The sequence below is a fragment of the Parus major genome, chromosome 1A, assembly GCF_001522545.3.
Source record: "Parus major isolate Abel chromosome 1A, Parus_major1.1, whole genome shotgun sequence".
Classification (NCBI taxonomy): domain Eukaryota; kingdom Metazoa; phylum Chordata; class Aves; order Passeriformes; family Paridae; genus Parus; species Parus major.
In genome coordinates this window covers 23,093,676-23,113,808 of record NC_031773.1, presented here as the reverse complement: position 1 = coordinate 23,113,808, position 20,133 = coordinate 23,093,676, and the positions used below count along the sequence as shown (strand labels likewise).

The following is a 20,133-nucleotide window of genomic DNA, read 5'->3' as shown; positions in this document are numbered from 1 at the left end:
ATGTTTCTGAATTAAAAGGAATTTAAATTCATGCTGATACATTTTCTTATTTGTCTAATATTTGTTATTTCTCCAATTTTTGGCAACCTTATTAAAAAAAAATATGGAGTAACCTAAGTGTGTTGTACCTGTTGTTAATGCAGCAATTCTGTTCAAATCCATTATAACAAAAAAACCTAATGAATTCCATAAAGGTTTCATGGAGTCCTAATATTTGATGTTCCCTAATATGTGTTACCAAGTTCCTTTGTGTACTTTCCCACATCTTTACTGTCTTAGGCTCAGCTACCGTTGCTCCATCACAGTACTGTGAAATGCAGTGTATATGGGGTGGAAGGCTGGCCAGGTGTACTTACTTGGCTATGCCCATCTCAAAGGTCTAGAATTATTTTCTGGATTTGTTTTGCCAAGTGTTACCTCATTAACCAAAATGTCTCCTTGTTGGCACGTTTGCAGGTATACATGGGTAACAGGAAGGGAGCCTTTGACTTACTACGATATGAATCTTTCGGCACAGGACCACCAGACATTCTTTACTTGTGACACAGATCATTTACGGCCTGCAGATGCTAGTAAGAGACCTTGTGCACAAATGCTTTTGCTAATAGATTAACAACTGATTTAATCTGATGCAAGGAAAATGCAGTGAGACATCAGTTCTTTTACGTAGATAAGAAAAGGCAAAAGTTTATCATGCTGGGGAACCACTGTTGTTTAATTTATAGAATTCTAGGTCTGAACATGTGTCTATATATGTAAAAGATCTAATTTATGTTGCTGTGTTGTTTTGCTGTGTTGCTGGAGTCATTCAAAATACCATGTAAAAGTGCAAAGGCTGGTTCCTTTCCTCCTCTATCTTGCAGTGGCTTCAGACATATATACCTTAATTTGCCTCCAGTTGCAGTGTAGTAGGTTGAGTTACATTATTCAGGTTCCATTTAGCTTACACTGACAGAGGAGAGAGAGCTGATACAAAGTTTGAGACCCATGTTTCATTCCCTGATGTAGTAAGGTCTGTAAAAAATGGGAACAGCACATTTACAACTGAATTTGTATAAGCAGCTTTAGTTGTGTTAAGCCTGTATTGTGAAGTCCACACACAGACTTTGATTCTACTAAAAATGTACAACAATTATTTCAGTTGTTAGAATTTGCCTCTGAAGAGATAAATCTTTGTCTCTTAGGAAGGGAGAGATAGTAATAGTTGGGTGCTCCATTCTGAAGTCATAGTAAGGTAGGAGAGCATATTGTGGTTTTTTGACACTTGATAAACATTAATCCTATTTTCCAAACTCAGTGGTGTAATTATGAGGTGGTAATATTAGCCTGGAAGTTGAGTTCCATTTAGCATTCACATAAAGCAATAGCACAATAAGGAGCTAGAATAAGAATCCCAACTATCCCTTTATTGTTTTGTTCCCTGTGGAATCTACTACACCAAGATGAAGTAGCTGTTTGTCACCTCTATACTTGGCACTGCAGACAGCCTGATCTCTCAGCCAGACTTTCTCTGGAAAGAAGTTTAATTAAATGAAAGAATAAGAAACACACTGAGTGTTTGGGACAAAAGCTCCTGTTTGTTATGTATCTTTTTGAATGATCACTGAGCTGTATGAAGTACTCTATAGTGAGTTAGGCTGAGATCAATAAATTCTGTTGTTACAGTGCAGTAGATTCTCCTTGTTAATCCTGTAATAACTGATATTTCTCTCTTCTCCTTTGTTTATTGAATAGTAATGCAAAAAGCCTGGAGAGAGAGAAACCCTCAAGCCCGAATTTCTGCAGCACATGAAGCTTTGGAATTAAATGAGTGAGTGACAATAACATTAACACTTATTTCCTGTCTTTTAAAAATCCATTTGATGATGTTTTAAGGCTGGGGGTTTGCTATAGTAATTTTTAGCCACAATTACAGGCCTATGAAAGGAAAACCTACAAGAGAAAGAAAACAGCACAGCTGCATGTTGTGCTAGCTATCCAGGAGATCCTTACAGTAGTGATGACAATGGGAGTCTTCCCATTGATGTCAGCAAGCTTTGGAACAACATAGAAAAATGGTAATTAAGTTACCTCCTGATGAACATATGAAATATGCATTTACAGGATGGAGAGTTCCCTTTTGGATTTCTCAGTTGTCAAGAACAGAAGCAGGAAAGAAGAGACTCATAAACACATTCTGAAATACTCATTTCATAATATGAGAGAATATGATGTAATTTGCTGTGACTTTTGGTTCTTGAGTCTGTTATTTTTTCAATGAGAAGTGGTGTATTTTGAGATCCCACAATAAACTCAATACTGTAATGATTTACTGGTATGGCAAACTGTATAAGTGTTTCTAACATGCATAAAGGGAATCTCTTAGGTTGCTGAACTGAGATTTCTACTTTCTAAAATTCCATAAACTGGTGCTTTACAGATTGTCCTTCATGTGTTTCATCAGAAGAAGAGAAAGAATTGTTTTTTCTTGTTAGTGATTTAACATGCAGCATAAAAGGGGAAAGTGAGCTATAAGTCTGTCCTCCTCACATTTCACAGAATTACAGAATGGTTGAGATTAGCAGGGATCTCTGGAGGTCAGTATCTAACCCTGCCCTTCAAACAGGGCTGCCTACAATGCATTGCAAAGGACCATGTCCAGCAGGCTTGACAACTTCCTTGTACCAGTGCTCAGTCACCTTTACAATAAAAAAAGTGTTTCTGATGTTCAGGGGGAACCTCCTGTGTCTCATTTTGTGCCCATTGCCTCTGGTCCTGTCACTGGAAGCCACTAAAAAGAGCCTGGCACTTTCCTCTTTTCCCCCTCACTGCAGGTGTTTGCAAACTTTGACAAATTCCCCCCCAGGCATTTTCTTCTCCAGACTGAAAAGTCCCAGCTCTCTGAGCGTTTTCTCATATGTGAGATACCCCTAATTATCTTCATGGCCCTTCACTGAACTCTGCAATACATCCATGTCCCCCTTGTACTGGGCAGCCCAGGAGTGGACACAGCACACCCACATGTGGCCTCATAAGGGCTGACTAGAGAGGTGATCCTTCCTCTCTAGAGGAAGGATCAACTCCCCCAACTAGAGTGGAAACACTCTAGTGCAGCTCTGCTGCAAGGGCACATTGCTGTTTTGGTTTTTGCTTGGTCTGGGGTGGGTTTTCTTTGCTATTATTGTTGTTGTTTTATTTTTACAATTAAATTTATAATCCATTATTTTTATATGGTAGGTGATACAGTTCTATTGATTCTTTCTATATCATTACACTAAGGGATATGGTTTATATTAAAACACTAGTGCATAAAGCTAGTCTTGATTTCCAGAAGGAGTTTTAGAAATACAGGCTCAGTGAGACAGTGCTTTACTTTCTGGGACAGTTGTCGATGTACAGTGTACTCAAGGGCTGAGTGAGACAATATCTAAAAATGAGTTATGGTGTTGTTGACAGAATATTTATTCATCAGAATAGCTCATCAGAAAGGTACATAGACAAAATTTCATTACCTCTGTATTTAGAACATCCTTGCCAGTCTGCAAGTCTTCATATAGTTTTTACTTCGTGTACCTTTCTCATGGTATTTCCTCTGATATTTTTGCAGGTGTGCTACTGCTTATATTCTCTTAGCTGAAGAGGAAGCAACAACAATTGTAGAGGCAGAGAAGCTGTTCAAGCAGGCTCTGAAAGCTGGAGAGGGCTGTTACAGGCGCAGTCAGCAGCTACAGCACCATGGTGCCCAATATGAGGCCCAACACAGTAAGTTTTACAGGAGGGAGAGATCTTCCAAAGAGTTCTTTGGATTTGAGATTTTGGGATTTTTTTTTTTTGTTTTCCCCCTAAGAACTATACACTCAGTGTTTTACATTGGCTGGAATGTGGCCCTAGAGCCAGACTATTCTGTTTTAGTCTTTTTGCTTGATTCTGTTGCTGAGCTGTCAATTTTCAGATTATGGATGTGCCTTTATTTTGTTATGGCAGAAGATAATTCAGCTTGTACTTAACAGAAAAGAAAAGGTGTCAGAGCCAAAGAAGTATGACATTCAGAAAAAGCTGAGCACCCTTTGAAGAAGTTGCCTTTAGCCATTCTGCAAACCTGGGTTCATATTGTGAAAAGGCAGTATAGAATGGTGGAAACAGCTGCATAAAAAAAAAGTGATGCTTTGCCAGAACTTTTTTCCATCAGCTCTGGGGGTAAATGCTTACACTGTGTTGTTTTGTGTAAAAGTTAATGAGACCCATTAGCCAGTGGGACAGTTGAAGTTAGTTGCATTTATTAAGAAAGGTCACAGAAACATAAAACTTAACAACTGGAATAACAACGTGCTTTAATTGAAAGTCCAGATTTTTGTTACTGTCTTAAAAGTTTTGAATAAGCAGATTTATCTGCTGTGCTATTTGTTAGATACTTCTTAAATCTAAGAAAATACATTCCCTGACAGTAAACGACCAAAAGATAATAAAACAAACAGTCAAGTTTATTTCTAGACTACAATGGATACCTTAGGCAAAAATAACTCAAATTAATTACATAAATACAAGCACTAGCTTACTTTTGGGCATCTTCAGGTTTCTGAGGACCTGATTTCACAGCCTCTGGCTATCTTACATAATTTGAAGATTACTGATAAAAACTGTACATAGTAAAATTGTCTGGTTTTAAAAGTCTATGCAAGTCTATACCTGAAAACCCGAGGTTCATAAAGCTTGGGGGTAGTATTTTAAACATTTGTTGGTTGTAAAATCACATTTAGGCTGATTTGTTCATTTTTGGTGAAAGTACAAATATAGAGCAGCTGAGCCCTTGAAGCAACTTTTGGGCTCTGTAAGCTGAGAAGGTTTATGGTTGTGTGTGAAGCCTTAATTTGTGCACTCAATCCATCCTGAGTGCAGCAATTCTATGAAAAGTACACAATAAGTAGTTACTGAGCAATGTCACAATGTTTTTGTCCAAGGTAACCTGGGAAAGTTTGTGCAGGCAGACACAAGTATGGTATTTCTGTAACCCATGTGTACTAGGTGGCTGCTGTCATCATCAGATTTGACATCCTGAACCTTCAGTAGTGCCGCAGAGGAACTAACCCATTGAATCACAAAACTGAGTGCATTGTCACAGAGCAGGGAGGCTGAAAAATGACTTCCAGCTCTGATTGCATCTTCAGGAGGGGCTAGATCATCCCACTGTTCTGTACCACTTGGTCTGCCCTTGAAAATGTCAGTGTGTACCCCCAGAAATTAGAGAATCTCCAGGATCAGATGTTGCCTTGGACACAGGGGCTTCTCGTAGAATATTTATGATTATATGCTGGATTTCGGCATGGTTTATGAAGGTGGAGAGGAGGGACTGTGGAGGAGAGACATGTGGTGCAGTTCCATGGTTCTGAGAAGTCTTGCATTCCATTTCATGGTCTTCAGAGTTAATTCTGGGATGAAAAGTGGGCATTTCATCTTTTAAAGGTGAAATACACTGTAGTGTCCTGAACAACAACATATTGTTCTATGTTTCTGTTTATTCATATGTTTCACCTCCTTCATAAAATATTTTGTTAGACCATAAACAGTAAATAATAGCTTTTAAGAATAAATAATGACTTTGAGTACCCAACTTGCCATCTTTCAAATGGTGATAGATTATAGGAAGAAAGGGCAATTTTATTTTTAAGGTTGCTCATGTTAGGCATCTCAAGTCATTAGCAACCTCAGAGAATTTTGGCCTGAAAAATTATCTTGGTATCATAGTAAGTAGATGCCTTTTGACCATTCCTGTTTAAAATCCTGAAAAGAAGCTTAAACTGAAATGTATACCTCATAGCACACTACATAAACATGTTGAAACAGATGTAACTAATAAAATTATGAATTAAATATATAAGAATCAATAAAGAGATAAGGAATTAGGTAATATAGAATACAGCTAAAGAAATTCTCTCTTTATTTATTTTTTTCTCTAAAGTAAGTCCTTTCGAGCTGCTGCTTAATCTATTTGAAAATTTTAATCACAGCTTTAAAACGATTTGTAGGTATTTGGAATGTTTTCAGCACACATGTTGTTCTTATTATGAAAGGCTTGAAAATGCTAGGAATAGGCTAAAATTGTTACAAACCACATGCTATACACAGAGATAATTTGTAGCAGGTGTCTTACATTTTCATGATTCAGTAATTTTATAGATGATTATCTGTCTATTCATTTCCTGTTGGTCAAGAAGTATTTTAAGAGCTTACATTCAAAGCAAATGAAAAGTGAAAGGAGTAGGAATTCTCCAAGAGAATAATTATAACTGCTGTTTAGTTTCTGTCATCTTTGCTGTTGAGGAATCTTCTGGCACACAGGACTATCATATCTGAAATATATTAATTTGCCATCTGTAATTAGTGGTGTGAGGAATTTGAAGATGATAATTGGGTAATGGGTAAAGGCTGTAAACAAAAAGTTCAGAGTATACTTTTCTTCTAATCATTAAGAAGAAGATTGTTAGGAGGATGAAGATTTACTTTAATACTTCTTGTTAATAAACATGTACATAACTGTACCTTCAGATCTGCTTATATTTCACTAGTGCAAGGCCAACCTAAGAGCACCTATTTATACCACCGTATATCTGGATTATTTCCACTGATTTCAGTGCTATTATGACACATCTACATCTTAAGAATTTGGTAATGTTTTATTAAAATTCTTGTGAAGGCATTGATGGTAGTGAGTAGGAAGAAGATTGAAAGTAAACTGTGTTTCCCTTTGTGTTGGTATACTAAATGAACCTTTGTTTTATCTTTTTTGTCTTAATGCTGTTTCTTTTTCCTCTTACACAGGAAGGGACACCAATGTGTTAGTATATATTAAAAGAAGGCTGGCAATGTGTGCAAGGAAGCTGGGAAGGACCAGAGAAGCAGTGAAAATGATGAGAGATGTGAGTTTGGATTTCTTTTGCACATGTGATTTACATAATAGTAGTATAGAAATGATACATTTTATATTAGTTAGCAAGAATTAACAAGCAAGCATTCCTGCTTCATTCAGCACTGCTGATAGTTCTTTTGTATGTGTAATGTTCATAAAGACTAACTTAAGTGATCATTTAATTATAAGGTTATGAAAGCAACATCAAATACCAGATGGATGGTTACCCATGCAGACTGAATTTCCCATCCTGGTACATGTGCAATGAAGTGCAGTCTTTAATTGTTTGATCACTAAGTTAGTAATATTTTTTTTCTGAGCCATGTGGTGAATGCAGCTGACTTCATAAGCGGGTCTTAAGTATTCTGTTTTCTCCTTCAAAGCTGCAGTTTAGCTCTGTTTGTGTCACACTATTCAGCTCTGAGGACAGTGTTATTTATTAATGCAAAACCTATCACTGAAAAGTCAAGCCCCAAGTAATGAATCTGTAATTAGCTGAACCCCCTCTGAGATAGGGGCTGACTATTCTGTCTCTGTAGGCAGGGGAGCTACCAATTACCAGTCAGCTGCAACGCTACAGACTTGAAACACTGAACAGGAGCTATTTCAGAGATGGCAGAAGGGGCAGCAGTTCACATTAGGCAATGTACATGTTTAAAATATGTAAAATGCTCAAGTTTAGATGTAGCAGTGGATGCCAAGCATTTCTTTCAGTGATATTCCCAGGATGCAGATTAGGATCACAGTTCTTAGAGAAGATGACTTATATCACCTGAGGTAGCAAGCCTGTGACAGAAGGAGGAATGGAGCCCTGCAGCTCTGGGCAATGATGGTAAAACTGCCTTCCAGTTTCCTTTGTTTCTTACACTTCATATTCCAGCTCCCACAAAAAAAAAAAAAAAACCAGAAGAGATTAATCCAGCAAGATACATAGTTCTGTAAATTGGGATTCAGGTTAAATTTTAAATGCACAAAATGAAATCCCAGACCTGAATGAAGCACCTGTAACGTGTTCTTTAGGCAGCTCAGATGAATGGTCCAGGAACCTGCCTAATGAAAAGGGAAATTCTTGTTACATGTCAGTGGGAATTTTTATGTAAAAAGGAAAGTGACTTTCTCTGGAGCTGAGGCACTTGCATCAGGGGCAATAGGGCAAGTGTGTTTGCCAGCTTGGAATCCAGGACTCCTCCTCCTGCAGCTGGAGCACTCATGAATATTTTTTGAAAACACTGAGCAGAGTTCACCGTAATAATGCAGGTTTTCATCCTAAATATCTACAGATGGCAAGTGGTGAGTAACTTTGTTTTCTGACCCTTGCTGGGACTCTTCAGGCACACAACTCTCAATCTCCAGAATCACTGGAAACCCAGACAAAGGTGTTGAAAAAGGGCTTGTCAAAAAACCAGCCATTGTACAGCTAGGAGTGTGAGAAAGAGGGATGAGGAAGAAGGACCTGGTTTAGCAGTCTTCTGGTCAGCTGGGAGAATGCTGATTTCAAAAACATTGTTTTCAGTCCAGCCAGCTCCGCCTATTCTTTATGAATTTTGTTACACAAGCACTGTGGGATGAATACTGAAATGTTTTTGGGACAGACATTGGAATTCTAAGTTCTGGCATTAATACACAAGAAAGATAAAATTTTGAATTACCGATTCAAATATCACACATCATAATTATGGCAAATTCTGGAGCTTACTCTGGGCTGCTGAATGTGTTTTGTGATTTGTAGATAGGGCTATGGGGATCGGATACTCTGTGAAGCATTCTTCTGTTGATGTCAATATGTATGGATAGTTGTGTATGCAGAACACTTAGTTTGGGGACTTGGGTGGTCTGTCTAGTGCTAGATTTCTTCTGCAAAGTGAGAAACAGTTTTGATTGGTGAATGACTTATTGTTTCACTAGAGATAAAACTGTCTGAAATTAATAAGCAAAGTAGAAAATTGTTGAAATTAAGTACAATGTGGATCTCAAGAAGCAGCAATAACAGGGAGACCGAAAGTCATCAATTATTTGACACTTGAAGAACAGAAAACACTCAATGTTTTGAGTCTTGTGAAAACACAGGAATGTTTTGTTAAAATGAAAGGACTGGATGCAAGACAAAGAAGGTATAAAGATGGAATCTCCTCTTAGAGAGTTTCAACTCAGATCGATGCATTCTGTGTTTTTCCACATACAGACACTGAGCCAAATCCTCAGAACTGGATTTAGATGCCTCTAGAGCTCTTCATTTTAAGCAAGCAGAGCTGAGAATTATCAAGTCTCTAGATGTAATATTAAAGCAGTAGTAACTCTAGGTCACAGCTCCAGTATACTGGGAGCAAGATTAGGGTCAAGTCAGCTTTGCAGATGCTTCTCTTAGACTGGCTTGGAGCTTCTTATTTCTGATGAAGGCATATTCTCCATTTCTTCATAGAAGTCATAAATAGTGCACTTACAGAGAGGTTTGAAGAGCATGAATCTGTCATTGAAGGTTTCTTTGTGATTGATGAGGAAGGAGATGAATTTATTCATCCTAAAAAGAATACGAAGAATATGTTGGCTAGGGACTGCTGAATCTAACATTAGGGAACAGAGGGCGGAGGTCCTGTTTGTGTTTGAAAGATTGAAAACAGGTTTCTCAAGACATGGAACATGATGGAAATGAAGTGTTAAGAGGTTCATGACACCATCTGGGAAATATGATTGGGATGTAGTGAGTCTTTGCCACTTCGAAAAAATAAAATATTTTGAGAGTGTTTAATTTATTGCATATATGAGGCCATCTTGAGGACATTACTGATGGATTAGATTGTCTTGCTTGAATTTGTGTAAGAAAAGACTGAGATTCTACTTAAAGCACATTAATGGAGGGAAATTGAGCTGCTGGTGGCTTAAATAAGAGTTTGATTTTATGGTTATATACACTGCTGATAGGAAAATCATATTTCTTAATATTATATTGAAGGTATTTAAAACCTGGGGCTTTTTTTAAAACTGATTCTAAAAACTGTTTAAAATCAAGCGTGCTTTAATTTTAAAAAACTGGGTGGGAATTTCTGTTGCTTTTATGATTGATTTTGAGACAGTATTTTTTTTGCTGGCTTTTCTGCTTGGATGTAATTCTTTCAGTTGAGTTGAATTAATGAGAATTACAAACCTGTTGTTTCCATGGAGGCATGTGATGGAGTCATACATAGGTGTTGCTTCTGCTTGTATTTCTGATGATAATTATTTACTATATTTTGCTATAGAAACCAGCAGCTGTCACTATTTGTATATACTGAGTTAACTTGTGATCTCATTTTGATTAGTGTATTGCTGGAATAACTCCAATGTAGTCAACAGAATTATTCCAGTTTTATTATTGTTTATACAGAGCATGATATGGTCTGTGAGGGAACTAGATTGCTTTTACTGCCCCCAAGGAGAAAGGCTACAGTGTTGGTTGTTTTATTTGTTGTGCTGATTATGTTAGGAGGATTTTAGGTAGTTTGTTCTAAATCATGTTGGAGAATTTAGTATGTGCAGAGGCGAAAGGCCATAATGGTGGCTGTGAGTAATCTTCAGTATCCCTTAATGTTGAATCTTCTCCTTGGACAATGTTGCAAGCCCGTAGTGGTGATGAGCAAGGGTAGCCTTTTGTGCCCCCTGATTTCCATCTGCTCTTTTCAGATTCCCTCACCATTACAGCGGAAGAAAACAGGAATGTGCTAGGTTTGCATTTTGTGGTTTTCATTGATTGAAAACAGAGAGGATGTGGAGGGTATCACAAAGGCACTTCCCTCTCTGCTTTGTGGGCAACTGAATCAGTGACGGCACCACTGAATTCAGGAGCAGGCCAATACAGTCGTTTTTTCTTAACTGGGTCTACTGGAATATCCAGATGAAAAAGTGCCATGAAAGAAAATGAATTGTCAAATTAATTGGAGCTTCTTGGGATTGTTATGGACAACATTTGGTGGAACAAGCTTTAACTGAAGGGAAGGGTGGCAGGCAAAAGGTATGCTAATAGTCAAAGCAAGTGGAAGTTCTTAATTGCTTCCTCCTTCAGAGAGAAAATGAAAGAAACTCATTCTAGAGTGTATTTATCTCCTGCCCCATGGGCATGCATTCCCTTGAAGATTGCTTTGTGTTCTTATTAAGTATGTATTTCTGAGACACAGTGGAATTGCAGCTTGCTCTCTGCTCAGCAACTTTGTTCAGAATTGAGTGAGGTCTATGGAGAGAAGACGGTCTCCAGGTCTTCCTTAAGTCTGGAGAAGGATAGAAAGAAAAACATTTTTACTGGGTCAGAAAAGTGTATTTTATTTCTAATATTAGTCATATCAGCTGAGAAATTATTCTTCAGATCACAATAAAGGATCTAGATTCTACATCTTTAGCTCTGAGAACCTTGCTAAGGATATTTCAGTTGAATGGGCTTGTGTGTTCATCTTGGTGCTCACCTGCAGTCATTAAATGCATATTTTATGCCACAGAAGACACTTACGCAGCTAGTATTGTCAAGAGTGCTGCATGATTATCCACTGACTGCATGAAAAGTTGTGTAAACAGTTGGGCTGCCCTAAGCATCTGAAATAGTTTAAGAGGTTATATCACTTGAACGGTTTGAAAGGGTACTCAACCACACTAAATCAATTTTAATTATATGGGTAGGTTGGGTTTTTATCTCCTTCTGATCAGTTGTATTAGAGATTTTTGCTGGTGTGATAGTTCTGCAAACCCAGCATAATTTCTTGTCTACTTTTGCTGAGCTTTGAATGAGGATTTCTATTCAATATTCTATTGAATTCTATATTCTTGTGTGATTACTTGAGTAAGACAAATACGTAGCCAGAACAGTGTTCTGCACCTCAGATTATCAAGTTGTGTGAACAAAGAGAGTATTTATTCCTAATAAAGATGTTATGATCCCTAGCAACTTAACAACACAATTTCTGCAGCTACTTGCATCGTCAGCTGCTGTCTGTCTCTCCCAAATGCTTCTGTGCTTGAGGCAAGGATTAGTGAGTCAGACTCTTTGGTTTGTGTTACACAGGTCAGGTTAGGCAGGCTGCTCTTCTTGAGTGGGTTTCTAGTTTTATTAATATCTGTAGCAGTTGTTTAAAGTACAATTAATTAAAATTTGAAGGGAAAGTACTTAGTTCAATAAGATGAAATGTTATCTCATAGATTTTACTCTTCTTTACTACTACTGTACTTGTACATAAATTTTGCTACTCTTGTGAATGGTGACATTTGCCAGTCTCCACCACAGAGTGATATTTGATATCTTCAGTTAATCCTTTTTCTGATACACAAGCACTGCAATAATGGCAAGTGATAAATGCTAATTTTAACATTTTCATATATCTGTATATTCAAATACAGTTTGTTTGGTCACAGATTCACATAGTGTGGCAAGTGGGTAGAGCAAGTTGGAATATCCCTCATTTCACATTTCAGTGGGTCTTAAAATGGAGATTTCTGTGATTGCCCTAGTGGTGTTTATCCCTTCCTTTATCTTCATATGACTCAGACCACTCACTTTTAGTAATGATTGTGATTCTGCCCAGGATTCTCAAAAGCTAGAAATTTGGTGACTGCTACCTAAACAGACAATAATGTTTCTCATATAAATTACAGGCTTCAAGCATTGTCATTCTGTTAAGATAGAATGCAGTCACATAGTCTTGGTAGGAGCCCTGGTAACTGGATTCCTTTTTGTCCACCATCTTACATCACTCCATATTCAGAGACTTGTTGTCCTGGTTTAGGGAAAATTTGGGAGGAAACAAATGGGGTCCCTCTAGAAAGCAAATTCAAGTGGCCCTTCCCCCAGCTGGTTCAGGAAAAGATTTCCTTGGAGAAAAGTGGAAAAATTTTTGTGTTTAAAAAAAAAAGAAGAGCTCCAAGAGCTGTGATGTTCTTGCATCACATGAGTCCCACTCACAATGAGAAAGTGGTGGAATGAGTTGTACCTTTCGGACCAGGAATTAGACTAATTTTTAAGCATCTGACATTGGTAAGAGGGCCTTTTTGTGTGCTAACTTTACTGACAGTGTTTCTGCCCTTCTATTCTTGCCAGGTGAGCTGGCCAGGAGAACAGCTTAAGAATTAGTGTATCTAATTAGATATCAGAAGGTCAATATGGAGTGACATGTTGCAAATGCCTCAAGCCCAGGGTGAGCTTCAGTCAGATCTTAGACATCTGAAAGGTCATCTGCAGAGACAATGAAGCCCACAGAAATGGAGGCTTCTGCTTTTCTACTCAGAAATGGCTTGAAGTTTTATCTTTTCTGCCTCGTTCAGTTAACAGATTACATATACCAGAAAGTAGGTTATGCAAAGCATAAAATGAAAATGCCAGTGCTATCCATACTGTGTGCTGGGTCCTTCAGTTTTGGTGGACACTTGCACCTGGAAGATGGTAGCCTTGGTCATTCTTTTTTTAGGAGACAGTTTTCCATTTCAGATACCCGCTGCAGGAACATATGCATTAAGGTTGTAACAGTTTCACTGTTTGCATTGACTTTCCCTTGTTCTCTTGTTGTTTCTTTATTTTGAGATAAATTCACACTTCCTTTTTATGAATGCATTCAGTAGAATACATTGGTCTGGCAAATGTTCCTGTTTGTTTGTGGAGAAGATAGGAGTACAAGCAGCAATGAACGATTGCATGCCCTGCCCAGAAAATTTGTGACCATGCATACAACCCTAATGCAAATGGAGAGTATATGTATCAACAGCAGGTTATATATACCATTATTCATTTGTCCACTTATCCACCTTTCCCTTGAGTCCTGGGGTCTAATTGTAGACATAAGCTGCAGGTTATAGTGGGTTTCTACATAAATAATGTTTCTTGGTTAATTGATTCATGATGTTAATGTTGTCACAGGGAGAATAATGGATGCAGACATTAAAGCTACATTTCTTGAAAATGTTTAAAAAATTAGAACTAAATGAAAATGCCAATAACTGAAATACTGTCAGTTAGGGAATCTTCTTCAATAAAAGTCCTTTGAGAGATAAAACTAGTTCCACATCCAAGAAATCCAATGTGGAATTCTTTGTACCATAAGGCATTTTTTCTGATCATCATTTTTTCATATCCATCACAAAATCAGTAAACCTACACCCTGTAATGTGAATTAAAGTGAGTCTAGTAATGGGCTGCTTCTGGGACTAGTGTTCAGATATGTTTGGATTGTATCAGTCTTCTAGAATTTTTCTGCAAACTTATATTCCCAAAATATTTTGCAGTATACCTAATTACTCTTTCAGAGAAAAGCAGCTCCACTTTCTACACCTGTACCTATTTGCCCCCAAACACACAGAGGAATTGGAACAGAATATGTCCTAACCCAGCCCCAGGTCTGACTTTGACCGCTAGAAAGTATTTTGACCAATACAAGCTCAAAGTAAAACCCTTGTGAACATAGATTTGGCGTGATACGTTCAACAGCCGTTAGAATATCCTCATGTTGTAAGGAGGGAATACATTTATAGCCATGTGGTGTCTGTTTTCACACAGTGTGAAAATTAGTTTAGCTCAGTGGAACACTTCTCTTTAATGTCAGCCAAGAAACAAACTAACTGGAATTTTACAGGGGCATTTTTACTCCTAAGTAGTGTGTATGTGAAATGCTGTAGTGGCTCTGTGGCTCAGAAAATCTTGACTGCTGAATTTGATGGCTGTCTCTTGAGGTCTGAAGGTGTGGAGAAAGATGATAACAGAGCCTTCATCTTGTCTTCAAGTGAAGTGCTTGACACTCAAATAGAATTATTTCTCAGGTTACAGTAAAGAAGTAAAAATAATTAAAAATTATAATCCAAATGATTTGGCAAATACTGGTCTATAACTTTGCAGAAAATAAATCCTTGGGTGCAAAGGGATGTCTGTACCTCTTAAACTGGAGTCCAGATTAGAGCTCAATGATGTACAGATCTGGGGAACTCAAGGGTGTGTTTTTCATCTTGTGTTCAGGAATCATGTGCCCATCTTTATGTCTCTGTGAGGAGTATGAGCCAGCTCCCCTTCCATCTGCTAGGGAGGGGAGCAAGCTCAGCCTGCTCCCCATTGCTCCTCAGCATGACTCAGTATGTGGCCTGCCCTGACCAGTCACCAGACCCATGTGGCAGTTTTTTTCTTCCCCAGTGTTTGCTTTCCCTATGAGACTTGAAAGATGACCTGTCATAATATCCTTCTATCCAAGTGGCTTTACTTTCTGGTAAATTTATCAGTAAACAAATTTTTACTGTGGCTGGAAATTATTTGCAGTGAGAACTAGAAACTCTACATCCAGATATGACAGAGAAATGAGTTCATGTCTTCTTTTTATTTTTTTTTTTAATAGCAAACATGCTGTCATTTATGCACAGTCAGTGTTCAAGTAGCTGAGTGGTCACTTAGAAGTGGGGTTTTTTTGAGGCTGGAGTATTGGAGTTGAGCTCAATATTACTGAGTTGGACTTGTTAATGCTTGACCTTTCCCAGATGAAACCTTTATTAACACTTTCCAGTTTGGAGACCTGGCAGTCCAGACAGTGACCTTTATTCCTCTGCTGTCTGAGACAGGCTTTATCACTTTGACAGAACCTAATTAAAATAGGAAAAAAAAAATAATCACTGAGTGATGTCAGTGAGAGGTGGAGAACCAGAGTAAGAACTTTTATTGGCCAGAGTACATCTATAACTAGCTGCAGCTCTTCCCTTTTCTTCAGTGATGGAGGGAATGTTATTTTGCCAGCCGTTATTCATTCTCAATGAGTAGGGATAATCTTTCTTAATCCCTTAGAGGGGTTTCTTTGCAAGATGTTCATTCTGAACTTTAAATAACATTTATGTAGAGCCAGATTCTGTCATGCTCTTTCCTGCCAAATAGTAGCTTCCTCTCTTAAAAATGCAATAGTGAGTAAGGACAAGAATGAAGAGAAGTGGACTTAGTGATGGATCTTTAAGTAATGAATCCAACTATGTGAATTTTCACCTGCACTTACTTCTCTTCACAAACGACTTAAACCTTTTCTTTTATTCTCAAACCCTTCCACTTAATGTACATGAGCATCATGATCTCAAGATCTGTAGTCTTTTTTTTTTCTTTTTTTTTAAATGGGGGAGAAAAGCTTGCAAACTATGCAGTTTTGTTTGTGCTCTTTTTCACAGGTTCAGCTCCTGACAATGAAACCAGGATTTATGGTCATCCCCGTGCTATTAACATTAAAAGTTCAGTGACCTCTTTCAGCTGCTTTCTCAGTGATCCTAATTCTCACCAGAAATTTATATAATCAATTAAACAAAACACTGCCATTCATGCCTTTCATCTTCTAATAATCCTGAAACTGCAGCGAAGTCAATGCTATTCCAGGCAGACAAATGTAGAGTCTTAAAGTCAGAGTAGTTCTTCCATTAGTTTATACCAGACCATTTGACAAGAAATAAATTCTTTGTGCGTTTCTTCTCTGTTTACCTGTTGAAGTCTCTTTCTTAACAGAGTGAAGAAGCTCCCGTGCATTACCTGTTTCTCATTTTTTTAAGTTCTTGGTGAATATCCATCCCTCTTGTTTCAGTCCTTTTTACTTTTATCTTATCTGTTTGTGAGATTAAGATTTGCTGGTTCTCATCAGTTTTGCTGTTTACATCTTGAAAGGTAGGTTTAGTAAGTGTCAGATCTGGCTTACTATTTTCAAATAGAGAAGGCTGATGTTGAATCATACTTTTTACTTGTCATGTTACAGTATTTCTGTTCTCATAAATCCTATCAGAGAGGCTGCAAAGTTTAGTATTTCCCTGCAAGTTCCTGAGAAGCAGTGGTAATATCAGCTACCCCAGTTCTTCACTGTCAGGGATATTTTTGTGCTGAATCTACATCACAAAAGCAGTTAAACAGCCATGAAAGGGACACAAGGAAGTAAGGATCTTTTAACACTTTATTCCTTTAGAGAATCACTCTGACAACAAAAAATATTTTTTCATCAATTCTGCTGTAAAAAACATTGATGCTTCTTATAAGCATGACTTAAAAAAAGAGATGCAATTGGAGTATCAGCTTGAGCCATTTGAGTCTATAGAGATATTGAAACTGAGGATATCTGAAACCAAAACCCTGGTATCTCTCAATGGCTTTGTTCATAAAGTAAAGGCATTTACAAGTGAAAAGATTAGATTATTTGAATTCTATATTATATTCAGTTTGTCACGTAAGATGTACTCCTTAGTTACCGTGTTTGATTTGCATAAGCTTTACCTTTCCTATTGTTGCTGTCCTTTATTTTTTTTTTTTCATTTTTTTCCCTTTTTCCCTTTTTCCCTTTTTTCCTTCCCCTTCCCTTTCTCTTTTTTGTTTCCCACAATTGCAATTTTGTTCTAAAGTATTTACAATTACAAATCAAATCATATCAAGTATCACATACTTGATAATATGGTTGCATATATGTAAACTTCTCTCATTTGAAGTTATTGTGGTTTTTCCACTAATATACCAGAAAGGTGCTGGATTATGTACTACTAATACACTGAAGCTACATTGGTGAGGATTCTTTCCCACAACAATATCTCTTTTTCACTTTGAATAAACCTGTTGATTGAAGGAGAGTTATGTGTTTAGATAGCTGAGTTGTTGGATTTGACTAATTACATCCTATAGAAGCATGTCTTGACAAGAACCTGACCTAGCATCCATTATGAGCTCAGAAATTTGAGGTAATAGTGAACTCAGGGAATTAATTAAAAGCAAGGGGAGCTGAGGAGTTTTAACTTGATGTTGTCTATTTCAATGCATTTTGAACAAGAAACCCTTCTCCATTTAATAATCTAACCCTTTCATATGTTATTGATTGTAGTTGATGAAGGAGTTTCCCCTGCTCAGCATGTTCAACATCCACGAAAACCTGCTAGAGGCTTTGTTGGAACTGCAAGCATATGCAGATGTCCAGGCAGTCTTAGCAAAGTATGATGGTAAGTTCATATACCTATTTCTATTTTCTGTAGGTGATACACACAGATAAAATATATGTAAGTCAAACTCCTAAAATTTAGAAAACATTGTAATTAAATTGTTAGGCATGAGCTTCATACATGCCCTTACACAATCTGTTATCCAAAGATTAAATACTGTGCATTTTTTTCTGCCAAGGCATGCTGAAATCATTGTAGAGGGTGATGGTACTCACTAGCAGCGTCCCTGTGCTTTCTTTGTTTTCTGTTGATGCTTAAAGAATGACTGTTTAGGTTCAGCAGAATTTTTATTGCATACTATTCAAACCTGTTCTGAAGGAAAAATTATCAGTTCCCCCATGGATTTACCTGTGAATGTTGACTTAGTAGCATAGAAGAAGACACTGATTTAACCACATAGCAGTCTAGAGAGTAGCAGACTTCATGTCTTATAGGGAAACCTTGGAAAGCTCTGAAGACTAGGTGGACATTTTATTATTTGTTTTGTTTTGTTTTTCAGTAAACATTGGTTTATGCAGCATTGCAACTCTTGATGTTCAAATCACAGCTGCTGGAGTTCTAGCTCTTTAAACTTGAAGATACCAGGGTTTCAGAGAGGCAGAGGTAGAAGCACAACCTGGCACACTTTGTTTAGTTCAAATTAACTGGGTTTTCCTCATATTGCATAAAAACTTGGTGACAAAAACAGGAATACAATTCAGTTCTCCAGAGCAGCATTGCTCAGCCTGCACAGTGCCACTCTTCCTCCTCTTACTGCAGTCCCTGGCTTACTCAGTAGCCACTTTCCAAGTTCTGCACCAGGTCAGTGAGGGAGCCTACAGCTGTCAGTTTCCTATTGTGTTACTACACAGTCTTCATTCATCCTCAGAAAAGTGTCATTCTATGCACTGGCTTATGGGAGTTTATGAAAGGAATATTACATAATGATACAACTAGAAATGAGATCATAACCTGCATGGATCAAACAGCTGACTTAAGTGAAACCTATGTAGCCTTAATTTGATGTTTCTTAACTCTTTTGCCAGGTTGATCTTGTAGCTTTTAAAATGTTATTAACTGCTAGGTCTTACTATCTCTGATGTTCTTTGAACAAAGATTTTTAAAGCTTGAAACATCCACAGTTTTGGAAAGGATAGATGGGCATTATTTAAGCTACTGTTATATAAATGTCTACCATTATGGACACCGGAACCTATATCCACAGTGCTCATTTCTCTTTCTCTTGGATTCTTTTAAGGAAGTAGCTGGTCTTTTGTCTCATTTGCTTACTGAATTGCCTTCTCTTCTGCATGCTCAGTTTTAGCTTTTAATTACTCCCACTTCCTACTAGAGGCTCTTTGTTCAGCCATGACCGCACATTCTCGGTTCCATTCTTCTGCTTTTCCTAACTACCTATCCAAATCTTCTCATCAGGGCAGTGATGGTCAAGATACACTGCCATCCACTTTCCAACTTCTGTCTTAATATCTTTTCCATCTGCCCTTTTCTCTGTGGCTTCTGCTTCCTCTGTGTTTGTTATTCTCTGTTGCATTGTCTGGTTGCCAAAAAGCAGAACAGTAAGAGCTCACGCAGAGGCCTCTCGCTGTCAGCCCCATTACTTGGGCCCATATCATCACACAGAGCCATGACAAAGCGACAGGGCACGTTCACTGGAGTACTGAGACCTGTACTTGTTGAGCAATGAATCTTTGGATGGTATAGCCAAAAAAAATGCAGTAGCTCCCACTGAGTATGTGCTAACCGCTTTCTTCCAACATCTTATAACTTAGGAAGTTGAGATAAATTTAAATGAGGCTCATAATAGAACACTGGCTTGGTACTAACACGATCACCCTGCCAGATTTCAGACTACTGTGTAGACTGTGGCAGACTTGAGGCTATTTAAGAAAAAGATAAATAAGCAGCTGATTACAAGCGAAGTTAGTGATAATCACTCCTACCAGTTCCAGTTTGGAATGTTTTCAACTCTTTTTGGAGTCGAATTCTAAGCTGAGCTCAAAATGTCACCCAGGCCCTTGAGTACTGCCATTCAGTAGCAGAAATGACTCAGGAAGAGATCTTGGTTGTACTTAGTCTGGTTGAAGAAATTGGCAGTTAAAGTAAACATCAGAGTCTTTCTAGTAGCTCCTTGTATTTCAGTAATTCCTGTGACACTGGGAGAGATTTCTGTGTTCTTTATTTTGCCATGTTAAAAAGCAAGCGAGTAGAAATGCTGGTTTTTCTTCCCCAGGCATCGCAGTATGTTGGCATCTTCTAGTCTGCAATGTAGTTATGAGGTAGTAGTCCTAGGAAATAGCAGAACTGTGACAGACCAGGATATTCTCAAA

General features: G+C 37.8%; 1 protein-coding gene across 2 annotated transcripts in view; it reads left to right on the top strand.

The window, feature by feature from the left end:
* Positions 1-20,133, top strand: part of ST7 (suppression of tumorigenicity 7) — a 133,306-nt gene that overhangs the window by 83,887 nt on the left and 29,286 nt on the right. For both annotated transcript variants that reach the window (XM_015628383.1, XM_015628384.3), the window contains exons 5-9: positions 457-572; positions 1,735-1,810; positions 3,587-3,741; positions 6,796-6,893; positions 17,692-17,806. In XM_015628383.1, the coding sequence (XP_015483869.1) occupies positions 457-572; positions 1,735-1,810; positions 3,587-3,741; positions 6,796-6,893; positions 17,692-17,806 (560 nt within the window). The remainder of the gene's footprint in view (positions 1-456; positions 573-1,734; positions 1,811-3,586; positions 3,742-6,795; positions 6,894-17,691; positions 17,807-20,133) is intronic.